We start from the raw sequence: 18070 nt of genomic DNA on the forward strand, positions 1-18070 counted from the left end.
TTATACGCCCCCCTGAGGTCAAGCTTGGTAAACCAGCAAGCACCTTTAACTCTGGAGAATAGATCAGAAATCAGGGGTAACGGATACTGATATTTAACAGTAATTTTGTTGAGGGAACGATAGTCAATACAAGGCCTTAATGAACCATCTTTCTTGGCCACGAAAAAAAAACCAGCACCAAAGGGAGAAGAGGATGGTCTAATATGACCCTTCTCCAATGACTCCTTAATATAAGATCGCATATCCTCATGCTCGGGTACAGATAAATTGAAAAGTCGACCCTTGGGAAATTTACACCCAGGGCTCAGCTCAATTGCACAGTCATAACTCCTATGAGGAGGCAAAGACGCAGACTTATTCTCACTAAATACATCATAAAAATCAGCCAAATAGTCAGGAACATCATGCGACTGTGGAGAGGTGGAGAAAACAGGAGTGTCACTAAGAGCACACTGACAACCCCAACTCACCACAGACACAGATTTCCAATCCACAACTGGATTATGGATTTGCAAACAGGGAAACCCCAGAACAATGGTATCATGCAAATTATGCCACACCAAAAATCTGCAATTTTCTTGATGGTCTTGGGCGACCCGCATTACCACCTGGGTCCAAAACTGAGGTTTTTCTTCGCAAAAGGAGTAGCATCAATACTCCTCAAAGGGATAGGAGTCCGCAGAGGTGCCATAGGAAACCCACAAAGTTTAGCAAAATCCAAGTCCATCAGGTTCAGAGCCGCTCCTGAATCCACAAAAGTCTTAGCGGAAAATGTGGACAGGGAGCAGATCAGAGTAATTGCCAGAAGAAACTTAGTTGTGCACACCCACAGCAAATGTGTGTGCAAAATGTTTCTCTCGTTTAAGGCAGACAGAAATATTATGAGAGGCATCTCCACAGAAAAAACACAGTTTATTATGCCTTCTGAACTCCTGACGTTGCGCCCTAGACAAAACTCTATCACACTGCATAGGTTCAGACATTTGTTCAACAGGTGGCAACATTTCTCGTGTAATTTTACGTTCACGTAAACGCCGATCAACCTGAATGGCTAATGACATAGAATCATCAAGACCGGAGGGAACAGGAAATCCCACCATAGTATCTTTTACGGTTTCTGACAAACCCTTCCGAAAGAGAGCTGCCAAGGCACCATCATTCCAGGTAGTAAGGACCGCCCACTTTCAGAATTTTTGACAGTACAACTCTGCAGAATCCTGACCCTGGCTCAATGCCAACAGGGCTTTTTCAGCTCGATCAATAGCATTAAGTTCATCATACAACCCCAAGGCTTGAAAATATGCGTCCACATTAGTTAGAATAGGATCATCAGGTGTCAAAGAAAACGGGGATCGCCGTGCAGCAAAGAGATGACAATTTTAACCTGCTGCGCAGAGCTCCCCAATGAGCTAGGTTTCAAGACAAGAAATAATTTACAATTATTCTTAAAATTCAAAAATTTAGACCGATCCCCAAAAAACACATCAGGAGTAGGGATCTTTGGTTCAGCAGCATGTGAATGAGCAAGATAGGCAGAAATTCCCCACACTTCAGCAGCGAGCTGCTCCACACGATCAGAAAAAATTCCTCCTACGGCCCCAGAGAAAAAGAGGAAAAAAATATACATTAAAAAAAAAAAAAATTCTGACACTTTTTTTTTTTACAATTCTTTCCTGCTATTGAGTACCCTAGAATCTGCGGTATGGCTGGTGATTCTGTTATGAATGAGTCACCGGAGGAGGAAAAAACAAAAATGCAAGCTAAGTCCAGAAAACAAGAGAGGTTGGTAGCTAGCGGATTGCAGACCCCTGATCCTATTCACAACAACTAACAGTAGCCATGGAGCATTCCTACGGTGGTCCTAGATGGCTCTTCACAGCCGGAGAACTAAATAAGCCTAAAGAAAGAAAGGGGAAATCTAAACTGCCCCAGAGCAGACACCAAAGCAATAGACAGCCCCCAACATGTATTGTCGGTGAAAACAGATGAAAACACAAACGTAGACAGAAAGACTGGCAGAGCAAATGATGGGACCCAACTAACTAGATAGGAAGGACAGAAAAGATGCTGGCTGCAATCCGCAAAAACCCTACCAAAAATGTCCCAAACACGTCTGATAGGAAAAAACGGCCCTGAAGTCACTAGACTTCAAAATCCCTATATCAGCACTCAGGTATATTCTGAAAACAGAGCAAAGAGATTTAACCAATCAGGGACAAAAATGGAAATTCAGCAGAGCCCCAGCCGGGGCTGGCAGAACACAAAACTAAGCAAATCAGACAAAATCTCATGGAACAATAACAGAGCAAAACTTAGCTTTAGAAGACAGGAACTGAACTGGAGGCCAGAGCTCAGAGCAGAGAAATCACCAGCAAACCTACAGGGCGTCGGCTGCCTTATATCCACTCAGAGATTCCGGATTTCCAATCGCAATCCCCCTGTTCAGGTGACAGGTTTCTCCCATCCAAATCAGTTTCACCACCTCCTTTCACCAGCAGAGGGAGTTAATCGGACATCAAAGGTGAACGAGAAAATGAGCTCACAACAACCAGGGTTACTAGTGGGGTACCACAGGGTTCTGTATTGGGCCCCCTACTATTTAATATATTTATTAATGATCTAGTGGATGGCTTACACAGTAAAATATCAGTATTTGCAGATGATACAAAACTATGTAAGGTAGTTAACACAAAGAAGGACAGTTTGCAACTACAGACAGATTTGAGTAAATTGGAGAATTGGGCTGAAAAATGGCAAATGAGGTTTAACACAGATAAGTGTAAGGTTATGCACATGGGAAGGAGAAACAGATGCTATAATTACTTACTAAATGGGAAACTGCTGGGGAAATCAGGCATGGAAAAAGACTTAGGCATCTTAGTCAATAAGAAGCTAAATTGGAGTGCCCAGTGTCAGGCAGCTGCCACCAAAGCAAATAGGGTCATGGTATGCATTAGAAGAGGTCTGGGGACACGAGATGAAAACATAATTCTCCCTCTGTACAAATCACTCGTCAGACCACACTAGGAGTATTGTGTGTAATTTTGGACGCCGATGCTCAAGAAAGACATTACTGAACTTGAAAGGGTTCAAAGGCGGGCTACTAAAATGATAAATGGAGTTGGTTTACTACAATACCCAGAAAGGTTATCAAAATTAGGTCTATTTACTCTAGAAAAGAGAAGACTTAGGGGAGAACTAATAAATATGTTCAAGTATATCAGAGGGCAATACAGAGATCTCTCCAATGAACTGTTTGTACCAAGGACTGTGACAAGAACAAGGGGGCATTCTCTTCGTTTGGAGGAAAGACAATTTCTGCACCAGCATAGAAGAGGGTTCTTCACGGTAAGAGCAGTGAGGCTCTGGAGTTCTCTTCCTGAGGAAGTGGTGATGGCCAACTCACTGAATGAATTTAAGAAAGGAATGGATGCTTTTCTTGTGAGTAACAGTATAGAAGGTTACGAATAACAGAATATTATAGGTAGATGGTTGACCCAGCTTAGGGGAAGGAATTTTTTTCCCTATGGAGAAAATTGGCTTCTGCTCTGTGGGTTTTTTGCCTTCCCCAGGATCAACAATGCAGAACAGCTGCACTAAAAATAGGCTGAACTAGATGAACATAAGGTCTTCCTTCAGCCTTCAAAACTATGTTACTATGTTACTATGACTAAGAAGAGATGATTTCCTCACAAAACATTTCCCACATTCTGAAGAGGAGAAAGGATTCTCCCCCGTGTGAGTTCTTTGGTGCTTAATCAAATTTGATTTCTGGGTAAAACATTTCCCGCATTCTGAACAGGAAAAAGGCTTCTCGCCTGTGTGGGTTCTATGGTGACTAACCAAATCTGATTTCTGGTTAAAACATTTCCCACATTCTGAACAGGAAAAAGGTTTCTCGCCTGTGTGAGTTTTATGGTGAGTAACAAAATGTGATTTATGTGCAAAACATTTCCCTCATTCTGAACAGGAAAAAGGCTTCTCCCCTGTGTGGGTTCTATGGTGATTAGCCACATATGATTTCTTTGTAAAACATTTCCCACATTCTGAACAGGAAAAAGGCTTCTCCCCCGTGTGAGTTCTTTGGTGCTTAAACAAATCTGATTTCTGGATAAAACATTTCCCACATTCTGAGCAGGAAAAAGGCTTCTCCCCTGTGTGAGTTCTTTGGTGCTTAAACAAATCTGATTTCTGGCTAAAACATTTCCAACATTCTGAACAGGAAAAAAGCTTCTCCCCTGTGTGAGTTTTCTGGTGTGTAACAAAATTAGATTTCTTGTTAAAACATTTCCCACATTCTGAACATGAAAAAGGCTTCTCCCCTGTGTGAGTTATTTGGTGTGTAACAAGATTCCCTTTATGGTTAAAACATTTCCCACATTCTGAACATGAAAAAGGCTTCTCTCCTGTGTGAGTTTTCTGGTGTGTAACAAAATTAGATTTCTGGTTAAAACATTTCCCACATTCTGAACATGAAAAAGGCTTCTCCCCTGTGTGAGTTTTTTGGTGACTAAGAAGAGATGATTTCCTCACAAAACATTTCCCACATTCTAAACAGGAAAAAGGCTTCTCCCCTGTGTGAGTTCTTTGGTGCCTAACCAAATCTGATTTCTGGTTAAAAAATTTCCCACATTCTGAACAGCAAAAAGGTTTCTCCCTTGTGTGAGTTCTTTGGTGCTTATCCAAATGTGATTTCTTTGTACAGCATTTCCCACATTGTGAACAGGAAAATCTATTGTCTGTTATGTGAATTTTTTCATGTGTAAGACAAGTCTTTTCAAGAAAACTATTTCCATATTCTGAATATGAAAATGGCTCCTTTCCTTTAGAATCAATTAATTTTTTAATGCTTATATCGTGACTTTGATTTTTCTTAGTAGTTGGTAATGAACCAAAAGATGGGACCTGTTTCAAAGTATTAGATGACAGATCTTGGCTATGAAGGGATGATGGTATATCTGGAGTAATGGCATTAACTTCAATTGGGTCCTGTGAGATCTCAAGATCATCAGATTTAAAAATTGAAGATGTCAGCGTTCCCTCTGATCTCCTGGTACAGTCATCTGCTAAAAATAAAACCAATTAATAATTTTGAATAAAATATCTTCACATTTTATACTTTTGAACATTTCTACTTAAGCTGTCCATAAAAAATACAAGCTTTTTAAAAATACTGAATTATTCTCCAATACAATGACAGTTCACAGTCTAATCGAAAGCCTCATAGCATGAACCAGCGCATCATGGTGTTCAATGGTTTGTTCATTCTGCTTCCCAAACATGGAATAAAAAGCCAACAAACAATGTTATATAGGTAAAAATTATACCAATAACATATCTACTCATCTCACGGAAACACAAGACACCACTAAGGTCCATCATCTGTCAGAGGAAAACCAAAAGGTTTCCACAATATTTGTGGGTCAAAAGCTCTTGAAAAGCAAAATGGCTTCCATAAACCGATCCAGCAATATCCGCTCTCCCAAAGTCAAATATCCACTCTCTTCTGAGCCTTGTAGTGCGCCCAAACCATATTTAGCATTCATGTATTTGGCATTACTATAGTGAGATGAACCCACTTAATTTACGGTGTGTGTTTCCTGGAGCACAATCTGGGCATTATGTGTTGGATAATAAAATGGCAAATGTGCAATTTTCATGTTGCAACATCCAGTGCAAGCTAATTTCCGTAAAGTGTCACTACTCCCATAGAATAATTCACTGAGGGTTATAATTTCCATAATGGAGTCACTTTATGGGGATTTCTACTGCTTTAGTTTCCTGTAATTTTGTTATATTAGGGCATCTGCAGATGGTGTGTCCCCTCTCCACTGGAATCTGCTCCTGCGATGTTTGGTTCCATCACCAAGCAGCGCCTTATTTATGGTGCAGACGTTGCTGGTAATAGAAGAGACATCGAAACCAGAAGCTCTGGGGGGGCGCTGGCTCTGTCCAGCCAATAAGATTAGGGTGCCTGAGACCAGTAGTTTCATCCAGCCTGGCAGTATGGGTTTGTGTGCTGTCCAGCAATCTGGTAGCAATCTGCTACCTGCTTAAGCCAATTAGAAAGCACCAAACCCTCCTAAAGCTTGAAGCATATTCCTGGAATCTGCCAGATACAGCCTTGTTCTCCTCTGGTTCAGTCCTCTGTGCTCAGCTGGTGTATTTGTTTCCTGGTGTAATCCCAGCCCCGCTTACTGACTACACTTGTTTTCTGATTTTGTACTTTCTCTGCCCTCCTGGTTATGACCAACTACCTGACTATTCTTCTTACCATCTCGCTCCACAGAATAGCAGGTAACACCATGGCTCAAGCCTAGGGGTCTCTGTGTAAGTCCAGATCCATGAAGAGGGGTTAAAGGATGATGAGCAAGGCAATCACTGGGATCTGGAAAACAGAGTAGATAGAGCCAAGCCTTCTTGTGGTGGCCATCTTTTCATCTGCCAGGTGATCACTAACAGTGCTCCCAATACATCGTGTCTGCAAACTATTCCATCAAGATCTGTGTACAAATAGCTAAATGGTGCTCCTTCCTTTCTTAACCTACCATGAGCCCAGAAAGTAGTGTAGAACCATATATAGGGGATTGTTGGATTCAAGAGACATTGGGAAATAATTTGTAAGGTCCATTTGTTTCCTATTATCCTGGTGAAAACTCTCTGGGTAATTAGAGTATGGGGCTCGGTGGTTCTTGGCAATCTAAACTATCGTAAGGGCCAATATTTTCTGTCAGATGAGTTTCAAGAAGAAAGATTATATATTCATAGAGAACTTTTTATAATAGTGCAGAGCTGATGTGTCTTAAATTTAGATCTCAGGCATCTGGCAGAGGTAATGGAGACCTTATTTTAAAGGCTACCAGGTAGTTGCAGACTCACATAAGTGAGGCAGGCCGATCCCACCATCATCAAACTACCATACAAAATGAACCTGTACAAAAAGAACTAGAATAAAAAAACATGTTGGAGGTATTTTTTGGATTATAAGACACTCTGGATTATAAGACGCACCCCAAATTTTGAGGAGAAAAATAGGAATATTTTTTTTTAATAACATGGTGGCGCTTCTTATAATCCATGCGTCTTACTGCTATGGTGAAGCGGGGTCCCAGGGTCACTGCTGGAGGAGGCAGGAGTGGGGAGTGATGCTGCAGGCCGCAGGGTGGGATGAGGGGGTGTCCGATGAGCAGTGCCCCGCTGCGAGTGTTTGGTGCTACTGGGGTGCCTGGCGATGCTGCCCAGGGTGGCCACCGCCAATGCTGCTGCCGCTGCTCTGGGTGTCCGCCGCTGCTGCTGCCTGGAGAGTCCGCCGCTGCGGGGAGACTCTGCTGACTTTTCGTGAAAGTCCAGAGCCCCCCGCATGTCCGTGGTTTCCTCCTGTGTGGTGGACTCTGTGAATATGGCTGCTGGGGGGCGGCACATGCGCAGATGGAGATCTCGGTAACAAGATCTCAGGATATGAGATTTCAGCCCTGAAATTAGATCTCAGGATTCTATGAAGCCAACAGCATCATTACCCTCCGCTTTCTCTTATAGGCCAATCATAATATTTTTCATCAAGTGATTTTCTAACTTGTCAGCACATTCTACATACGCTGTCATTTGGCTTTATAGTTACATATCTGGGCAGGTAACGGTCAGCGTCTCCTAATCCCAGAGGGTAGGTGGTTCCTCCAGGTCGTAAGTTCTATAGAAAAGGGCTTTCAATGTCCAAAGTCATTTGAACAGTTTTGGGTGGAGGAGAATGTTGTGGTCTAGAGGCAAAATGGTGATCATGGTAAAACGGCCGGACTACACCACCGATAAAGCAGCCACAGCCGGTGACTGAGAGGAATCTGTGACTTCTCTGCATTCAGTGGTTACTACTCACCTGGGTAGTCATATGTGGGAATCTCCTCTTTACACCGCTCATCACCCCTCACATATGTCTCTGTAGTATTAATATGGGTCAGATCTTCACCCTGAAACAAATACTGTAAAAGTCACAGACAGATGGAGAAGTCCCATCTATGATCAGCTCTAATCCTGCCATCTCCACCGTTCTCATTACACAAGTATAAAACATATAATACTGGTGGATAAAACAAGACTGAGCACAAGACCTTCACAGCCGTCTACACATCATAGGGGAGATCTCCTGACACCTTCTCTCCATCTACCTGATGATCCTGAGGAGCACTGGGATCTTCTTGGTTACAGTCCTGTGGAAGAAGAGGATGGGGACATCTCTCTGGTGTTGTCCTCTTACTGGATAGATCTGGAGGAAACACATACAGGGACTGAATTCATTCTCTACATACAGATAATTATAGGCCGTGTGTATTTAGTCCTGTCTATTACCTGGAGATGTGAGGGGCTGGGGAACCTCCATTATGACGTCCTTGTACAGATCTCTGTGTCCTTCTAAATACTCCCACTCCTCCATGGAGAAATAGACAGCGACATCCTGACACCTTATAGGAACCTGACACATACAATGATACCGTCATCCCCCGATCCCTTCATAGTGTTACTGTATAATGTCCCAGCATTCCCAGCAGTGTCACCTCTCCAGTCAGCAGCTCAATCATCTTGTAGGTGAGTTCTAGGATCTTCTGGTCATTGATGTCCTCATGGATCAGGGGGTGAGGTGGAGGCCCCGTGATTGGGCTCAGGGGTCTTCCCCATCCCTCAGACACAGGGTCCTGACAGCGATCACTAGAGGTCTTCTTCACCACTGTGTAATCCTGGTTATGGAGAGACACATTAATAAATCTCACTCCAGACATTTCCAGAGTCCTCACCTCTCCAGTTCTGTCCATCTGTTATTCCCATAGATAAGAATGATGTAATGTGACGTCATCAGAATCTCTCACCTCTCCAGTGAGACGGAAGAGGATCTCTAGGGTGAGGTGTAACATCCTCTCCGCCATCTTGTCTCTGTCCATATCCATCCTTGATGGGTAAATCAGGAAAATTCTCTTCTGTAGAAGATCTTCACTGAGAGGATCCGATATTGTAGAGACCTGAATGAGAAGAAGATGATCCGATGTAACATCATAAGAATCCTGTGTAATAATACAATTACTGGAGATAATAAGGGAAACATATGAGGAGATTTATTATCTTACAGGGTTTAGTTTTCTCCCCTGACATCTACTAATAAAACCTATATATTTAGGCCACAGACAACAAGCAGTTTCCTCCTCGGAGTCGGCAGCTGAACACGTTCCTCATAGACTCATCTTCCATAATGCTAATTCTCGTCTCATTACCGACACTGGAATCGGCATTAGCAATACTGCAGGAGATATTCATTACACGCGACATGAGAAATAACTCCTTCATGATGAGGACGACATCTTCATCTTCTACTGCGGCTCTAGAGACAGATGTGGCCAGTGTCGGTCACTGCCTCCATCCCCACCGGCCGTCTATATGAAGGTTTCCCGTCTTCCCCGCACTGGAATCTTGTCTCCCGTTAGATCTCAGCTCTGAGTCACACACAGAAGTTTGAGGCTTTTCTGGAAGAACAGGACAGGAGAGATCTGAGGCCGATGTCTCCATGTACAGGGTTTCCCCTCGGGATAAGAGGCTTTTCTATCCCTTTCCCCCAATTAGAGGGGACACCTGTGGATATCGGGGTCTTTACCGGCTGCAGTCCTGGGGGGATTTACTCGGTAACGTGGACGTTGGACAAACGTCACCATCAATTCCCATCAGAGTGAAGGAACATCGCTCCTCTATTCAGCTCTATGGATCCAGGATGAAATCCACTGCGGCCCCTGCAAGAAAAGAGCGAAGTCTGGTGAGACCCCCGAGGCCGGAGATTTCTACAGCTGCTCTGTGCACACAGGACCTGTGATGAGGTCACAGGAGGGGAGGAGTCAGGGGTCACATGATCAGGGGCCTCAGTGTGTGCAGGACTTTGAAGTTTATGTGTGGGGTCAAGAGGGGTTTACAGGGTGGATGTAGAAAAGCCGTGTGTGTACGAGGTGTACGGAGCGGAGCCATGTGTGTACGAGGTGTACGGAGCGGAGCCATGTGTGTACGAGGTGTACGGAGCGGAGCCGCGTGTGTGTGGGGAAGGTGACTTTACGGACAGATGTGACTGGTACAAGGAGGGGACGGTTTGTGCACTAGGGACAGAGATTGACAGGTTAGAGAGGTAACAGTAGGGACAGAAAAGGGAGTGCAGTACTGTGAAATGACCACAAGATGGCAGGGGAGAGTAGTACAGGACTTTACATCAGCTTAGGGCTATAGAAACTGCATAGTCATGGGGGGCGGGGAGATAGGAGCCGGGGTGGGAAATTCCCCTGTGAGAGGGGATAAATAGAAGAAGGCGGGGCTCCAGGAGAGTCTAGTCCCGGGAGGAGCTCAGAAGAAGACGGAGAAAGTGAGAAGAGCTCGGCCAGGGGGACGGACAAATGAGAGACAGTCAGGGGGTGGCCCTGACCTGACGGACTGCAGGACAGGCAAGGAGAAGAGACAGTCAGGGGGAGACCCTGACTCAACGGACCGCAGGACAGACGAGGCCCCGGGGGTACCGATTCGAAGACGACCTCGGGCAGGTGAAGCGCTGGGGGTAGATTGGTCTAGGACAGCCCCCAGTGAAAGATCCGCGAGGTGCATTACTGGAGCTGAAGAATAGGTACCCGGGCCTGGCGATACAGTGGTGTAAAGAAGCTGCGGTGCGTGTTTGGTGGTCGTCAGAGGACGACAAATAAATCCGGAACTGTTACAAGTGGAAGTGGAAGCTGTCTCCGTCTCGTCTTTGCCTCGTCTGGTAAGCAGTGGTCCACCCCCCTAGCCCAGCCCCCTACCACATGTGTACGAGGTGTACGGAGCGGAGCCGTGTGTGTACGAGGTGTACGGAGCGGAGCCGTGTGTGTACGAGGTGTACGGAGCGGAGCCGTGTGTACGAGGTGTACGGAGCGGAGCCGTGTGTGTACGAGGTGTACGGAGCGGAGCCCTGTGTGTACGAGGTGTACGGCGCGGAGCCGTGTGTACGAGGTGTACGGAGCGGAGCCCTGTGTGTACGAGGTGTACGGAGCGGAGCCGTGTGTACGAGGTGTACGGAGCGGAGCCCTGTGTGTACGAGGTGTAAAGAGCGGAGCCGTGTGTGTACGAGGTGTACGGAGCGGAGCCGTGTGTGTACGAGGTGTACAGAGCGGAGCCGTGTGTGTACGAGGTGTACAGAGCGGAGCCCTGTGTGTACGAGGTGTACGGAGCGGAGCGGAGCCGTGTGTGTACGAGGTGTACGGAGCGGAGCCCTGTGTGTACGAGGTGTACAGAGCGGAGCCGCGTGTGTACGAGGTGTACGGAGCGGAGCCGTGTGTGTACGAGGTGTACGGAGCGGAGCCCTGTGTGTACGAGGTGTACGGAGCGGAGCCGCGTGTGTACGAGGTGTACGGAGCGGAGCCGCGTGTGTACGAGGTGTACGGAGCGGAGCCGTGTGTGTACGAGGTGTACAGAGCGGAGCCGCGTGTGTACAAGGTGTACGGAGCGGAGCCGTGTGTGTACGAGGTGTACGGCGCGGAGCCCTGTGTGTATGAGGTGTACGGCGCGGAGCCGTGTGTACGAGGTGTACAGAGCGGAGCCCTGTGTGTACGAGGTGTACGGAGCGGAGCCGCGTGTGTATGAGGTGTACGGAGCAAAGCCGCGTGTGTACGAGGTGTATGGAGCGGAGCCGCGTGTGTACGAGGTGTACTGAGCGGAGCCGTGTGTACGGAGCGGAGCCGTGTGTGTATAACGTGTACAGAGAGGAGCCGCGTGTGTACGAGGTGTAAGGAGCGGAGCCGTGTGTGTATAACGTGTACGGAGAGGAGCCGTATGTGTACAAGGTGTGCAGAGCGGAGCTGTGTGTGTACGAGGTGTGCAAAGTGGAGCCGTGTGTGTACGAGGTGTACTGAGCAGAGCCATGTGTACAGGGTATACAGAGCGGAGCCGCCTTTGTGCGGACACCTCTTTGTACTATGTATATCCCCATCTTCAGTTACAGACTCTTGTGTACACTATACACCCGTATACCCCCAGCTTCAGTCGCAGACCCCTGTGTACACTATACACCCGTATACCCCCAGCTTCAGTCGCAGACCCCTGTGTACACTATACACCCGTATACCCCCAGATCAGTCGCAGACCCCTGTGTACACTATACACCCGTATACCCCCAGATCAGTCACAGACACCTGTGTACACTATACACCCGTATACCCCCAGGTTCAGTCGCAGACCCCTGTGTACACTATACACCCGCATACCCCCAGCTTTAATCGCAGACCCCTGGATACACTGTACACACCCGTATACCCCCAGGTTCACTCGCAGACCCCTGTATACACTGTACACACCCGTATACCCCCAGCTTTGGTCGCAGACCCCTGTATACATTGTACACACCCGTATAGCCCCAGCTTCGGTCGCAGACCCCTCTGTGTACGCTGTATATACCCGTATACCCCCATCTTCAGTCACAGACCCCTCTGTGTACGCTGTATAAACCCGTATACCCCCATCTTCAGTCACAGACCCCTCTGTGTACACTGTATACACCCGTATACCCCCAGCTTCGGTCACAGACACGTGTACACTGTATACACCCGTATACCCCCAGGTTCAGTCGCAGACCCCTGTGTACACTGTATACACCCGTATACCACATCTTCGGTTGCAGACCCCTCAGTGTACGCTGTATACACCCGTATACCCCAGCTTCGGTCACAGACCTCTCTGTGTACACCGTATACCCCCAGCTTCGGTCGCAGACCCCTGTATACACTGTATAAACCCGTATACCCCCAGGTTCGGTCACAGACCCCTGTGTGTGCACTGTATAAACCCGAATACCCCCATCTTCAGTCACAGACCCCTCTGGGTACGCTGTATAAACCCGTATACCCCCATCTTCAGTCACAGACCCCTGTGTACACTGTATACACTCGTATATCCCCAGGTTCGGTCACAGACCCCTCTGTGTACGCTGTATAAACTCATATACCCCCATCTTCAGTCACAGACCCCTCTGTGTACACTGTATACACCCGTATTCCTCCAGCTTCGGTCACAGACCCCTGTGTACACTGTATACACCCGTATACCACATCTTCGGTTGCAGACCCCTCAGTGTACGCTGTATACACCCGTATACCCCCTGCTTCGGTCACAGACCCCTCAGTGTACACTGTATTCACCCGTATACCCCCAGCTTTGGTCACAGACCCCTCTGTGTACACTGCATACACCTGTATACCCCCAGCTTCAGTCACAGACTCCTCAGTGTACACTGTATGCACCCGTATACCCCAGCTTCGGTCACAGACACCTGTGTACACTGTATACACCCAGCTTCGGTCGCAGACGCCTGTGTACACTGTATTCACCCGTATACCCCCAGCTTCGGTCACAGACCCCTCTGTGTACACTGCATACACCTGTATACCCCAGCTTCAGTCACAGACCCCTGTGTATGCTCTATATACCCATATACCCCCAGCTTTGGTCACAGACCCCATGTCTCACACACTGTAGAACTGATGCCAGACACACGGTGAAACTGCGGTCGTCCGTCTCTCGTCTCTCGCACTTATACTGATAACATAAGATGGAGTCAGACAAACCCTTTCGCGAAACCCGACTTTCTCAAAAGTCGGGTCGAGTGAGATCGGCCGACTAACGGAAAAAGTCGGGTTTCGTACAGACTGAAACACGAAACCCAATGTAAGTCAATGGGGAAGAAAAGTCGGGAGTGAGAAAAAGACAGGAAACACACCTACAGTGCCCATTTGAATGCCAAAACCATAAATTCTTATTCCTGAAGCTTGTCACCCTTTATTTACTTCATAATACAAGTTACGCATTGAAAAATGGGGGTTATTTGGTTAAAGTTGCGGGGGGGGGGTAGGGCTGGCTCCAGGATTTCATGTGCCCTGGGCCAAAGAGCGTCCCTTTAACACATACCACAACTCATGATGCTCTGATACGGCAGAGAAATAGTGGTATAGTACAATGAAAAATACTTCACTTTTTACATCTCATGACTGATATCCATTTAAAATTCTCCAATAGCTCCAAAAGTGGACAGTATATTACTCCATACAGTATTATGGCCACCGCATAGTGCGCTATACAGAGTAATGAGGCCCATCTATTTCTCCCTACAGAATCATTGATCCCATATAATGTTTGAAACAGTATATGATGAGCTCCACATAATGCTACAGTATATGTTGGTCCACATGGATGAAGCTCCACTGTCTTATGGGCCCAAATAATGCTCCATACATAATGGACCCTATTTCTAATGCTCTAGTGTATAATGGGCCCTGTACATGCTGCTCCAGTGTCTGATGTCCACCTTTGAAATGTTCCAGTGTATGGTGGGCCCCATCTATCATTCTCCAGAGTATAGTGCTCCCCAAAAATAGCAGTCCCAACATTGAAAACAATGAAATAAGTCTCCTCGCTATGGAATCCCTGTACTAGTCAGGACTCCTTGTCGTCCCCATCTTCCATCCCACTGCACTTGGCTGTTTAGGCAGAGGGCATACAGACGTGATGTCATTGCGCTCTCTGATCAGAATATCAGTGTCAGGAAACGCGGAAGACGTCATGGCGGTGGAGCAGGGAGAGGTAAGTATTTCAACCTTGCAAGTGCTGTGATCCTGAGCAAGCAGGGGGGGCCCACTCGTTGGCGACGGCACTGGCACAGGGCCCCTGATAGTACGGCGGTGTTTCTGACGGCAGGTGGGCTGAACCTGTACTTTCATCTGCAGCTTCCTCTTTGTCAACGTGTAAGGTGGAACATTATATGAGAAGTGTAACCTGAGTTTCATCAGGGTCAGATTCAGGCTGTGTAGAGTGCGAGGGGAATGTAGTGGTCTGGGTCAATGTACCAGCAGAATCATTGAGCAGTGGCTGGGCATCAGTGCACTTGTGGCGCCCCCAGGAGTATGGTCGCCACAGTGGCATAACCTTCCTCCTAGGGAGTGTGATGTCATGCTTGGGAGCAACGAAGGATCTCTCTAGCAGGTTAACTGACTGGGCGGCATGATTCCCATGACTCACGACCCTCCAAACAGCGTCCATGAAGGCAACATTTTTGTTTGACGTGGCCAGTATGGTTGCAAAGCTGAACCTTAAAGGAATGTCCAGAAGGGCACCACCAGGAGTGGAGCCTGCGGCGTAATTGGACTCAACACGGGCAACCTCAACCATCCAGCAACCGAAAAGATGCACGCATTGCAAGCTTAATTCCGTTAACAAACGAGACTCCGTCCTGCCCACGCGGTCCGCGTCCAGCTTACTAGAGGGACACGCGAGGCTCTGGCACGCGAGATTGGCCAATAACTGGTGTGTCAAGGCCTTACATGTCCGTGGCTGCATGCGCGCTACACCGAAAGGGCCAGCGTGTGTCGCTTACAGGTGCAGATAACCCGCTGAACACCGTTAGTGATGGGGATCTGGGATGACAATTATTACCCGCGAACGATGATTTCCCAGTAAGTGCAGGTCAACCGCTGTTCCGGAATTAGGCCTAACCGTCATTCCTGAAAAAAGGAAAAACTTATGTGTGCAAACCACAGCTGCTGTAGCTTGCATAACAGCTCGCCAGCCGTTCTCAGGCACAGTATGGATTACACGTGATTGCACAAAGGTGAGAAAGGGTACCGTATCACCGGATAACATGTATGGATTGCATAGTTTACACATTAAAAATATATGTCTATACATCAGGAGGCTGGCTCAGACGGTGTCAGGCCCAGTATGGATTTGACAGCCCAGACTACACAGCGGAGGAGCAGGGAGAGGTAAAGATTGCAAATGCTGGGGCCCTGGCCAAGCACGGGTGGCCCACTCGTGGGCGTCGGTACTGGCACTGGGCCCCTCATAGTACGGCGGTGTGTCTGACGGTGGGTGTGCACCACCACCGTCAGAGACACTTGATTGCACTATGTGGGACCCTGTGCCAGTGCCCGCACCCAAGAGTCGGCCTACCCACCTGTCAAGGGCAACGGCACTCGCACGGTTGCGTGCGCTTGCTGGTGAACCCGACCATGGGGGGGGGCAGCCCAGTTAGGGAGGTTTACAAAGTGGCATATGCTGATGTTGGACATTCAGCTGATGCAAAAGGCTAAATTGGTCAAGTCACAGGAAGAGGAGGACCAAAGCAAGCCATTTTTCTGTCAACCTATGTGTCATCAGGGGAAGGTGGGACAAAATCCTTGGAAACCCATGCATGGTTCATTTCAATGAAGGTTAGATCATCCACATTTTGGGTTGACCGACGGGTCCTTTTTTCTGTCAGGATTGATCTAGCAGCACTGAAGACTCTTTCCGATAGCACACTTGCAGCTGGGCAAGCGAGCTCCTGTAACGCGTATTGTGCCAATTCAGGCCAGGTGTCCAGTTTAGCGGCCCAATAGTCAAAGGGGAATGACCTGTGTGGGAGAACATCGACCTGGGAAGAAAAGTAGTTTGTAACCATAGTTGACAAGTGCTGTCTCCTGTCACTTTCCATCGATGCAGTATTACCAGTCGTTTGAGCGGGACTTGAAAAATCACTCCACAACATGGTCATGAAACCCCTTTCTCCAACGCCACTTCTGATGTTTGAACCACCAACACCTCTTCCAAGCTGCCTCCGGCCCCTATGGCTTGTGTGACAAACATCACCGCTGCTGTGTGCTGGGAATGCCTCAACCAACCTGTTTACCAGAGTTGCTTGTTTGTTAGCCAATATTAGGTCAAGGTTCTCCTGTGGCATGATGTTTTGGAATTTGCCTTTATAGCGTGGATCGAGGATGCTGGCCAACCAGTAGTCATCATCGTTCATCATTTTGGCAATATGGGGATCCCTTTTTAGGATCTGCAAGGCATAATCTGACATGTGGGCCAATGTTCCTGGTGTCAATGATGCAGTGCGACTGCATGGTGGAGGAGCACTTTCTGGCAAATCCACATCCCTCCAGTCACGCACAAACCCTGTACCAGCCCTTGCCACGCCAACATTTTCTCTGGACACACGAGAAGCATCCTCCTCCCCTAAATAATCATCCCCATCATCACCCTCCTCCTCTTCCTCCTCCACCTCATCCAGGAGAGGTCCCGGAGCAGACAATGGCTGACTGTCAGCAAGGATTCCCCCCTCCTCTTCCTCCTTGTCAACCTCGGCTGCAGACGCCTGCTCCTTAATGTGCGTCAAAGTTTGCATGAGCAGACGCATAAGTGGGATGCTCATGCTTATGATGGCATCGTCTGCGCTTACCAGCCGTGTGCATTCCTCAAAACACTGAAGGACTTTACAGAGGTCTTTCAGCTTTGACCACTGCACACCGGTCAACTCCATGTCTGCCCTCAAAGTGCCTGTCCAGGTATCCTCCCACAAATGCATTACAGCCTGCCTCTGTTCGCACAGCCGCTCAACCATGTGCAGGGTGGAGTTCCACCTTGTAACGTTGATAATTAGACAGTTTGAGGCCTTGCACGCTGTGCTCTTTTGACCATCTGGCCAAGCTGTCCTGCAATTTTTTGGGTTTTTGTAACCCGTTTTTGGACTGCTCCGGGCCTGCCAGATAACAACTGTTGCAATGTTGATGCCTGCTACGGATGCTCCTCCTCATCCTCCTCTTCTGAGCTATTGGCAGCGGCACACTCTAACCCCAATGGATGCCAATCTGGGTCAACAACTGGGTCATCCATCACCTCCTCTTCAATGTCATGTGCACCTTCCTCTGTGTCACCGTGTATGGTGGTATAGTATGCGCGAAGGGGCACCTGAGTTTCATCTGGATCAGATTCTGGCTCAGTACACAGCGAGGACAATGTAGTGCTGTGAGTGAATGTACCAGCAGAATCATCTATCAGTGGCTGTGCATCAGTGCACTCCATGTCAGATTCATCTTTGCCTGGGTAATTCACGATTTGACTTGATAACCCAGGGATGGTATGTGAAAACAGCTCCATGGAGTAATCTGTAGTGTGGCCTGCCGCATCCTTCAATTTTGGTAGGGGTGAAGGACACAAGGAAAGGTGTGGTTCATGACCATGAGCCTCCAATGACGAATCACTGCTTTTATTTTTTAAAACT

General features: G+C 47.6%; 2 protein-coding genes across 2 annotated transcripts; both read right to left on the bottom strand.

Moving 5' to 3' along the window:
* Window positions 1–2554: 2554 nt before the first annotated feature.
* On the bottom strand, window positions 2555–8505 carry LOC141074048 (uncharacterized). The gene is made up of 4 exons (XM_073561566.1): window positions 8484–8505; window positions 8160–8257; window positions 7871–7961; window positions 2555–5063 (listed from the first exon to the last, which is right to left on the bottom strand). Exons 1-4 carry the CDS (start codon window positions 8503–8505, stop codon window positions 3958–3960), a joined length of 1317 nt encoding a protein of 438 aa, XP_073417667.1. The 3' UTR covers window positions 2555–3957.
* LOC141074049 (oocyte zinc finger protein XlCOF29-like) lies at window positions 8502–8999 on the bottom strand. Its single transcript, XM_073561567.1, has 2 exons — window positions 8856–8999; window positions 8502–8726 (listed from the first exon to the last, which is right to left on the bottom strand). The coding sequence occupies exons 1-2, from the start codon at window positions 8931–8933 to the stop codon at window positions 8502–8504; spliced, it is 303 nt and encodes a 100-aa protein (XP_073417668.1). The 5' UTR covers window positions 8934–8999.
* Between the last annotated feature and the right edge of the window lie 9071 nt (window positions 9000–18070).

This window comes from Dendrobates tinctorius, unplaced genomic scaffold, assembly GCF_039654945.1.
Source record: "Dendrobates tinctorius isolate UK_male_01 unplaced genomic scaffold, ASM3965494v1 ptg000322l, whole genome shotgun sequence".
In the NCBI taxonomy this organism is placed as follows: domain Eukaryota; kingdom Metazoa; phylum Chordata; class Amphibia; order Anura; family Dendrobatidae; genus Dendrobates; species Dendrobates tinctorius.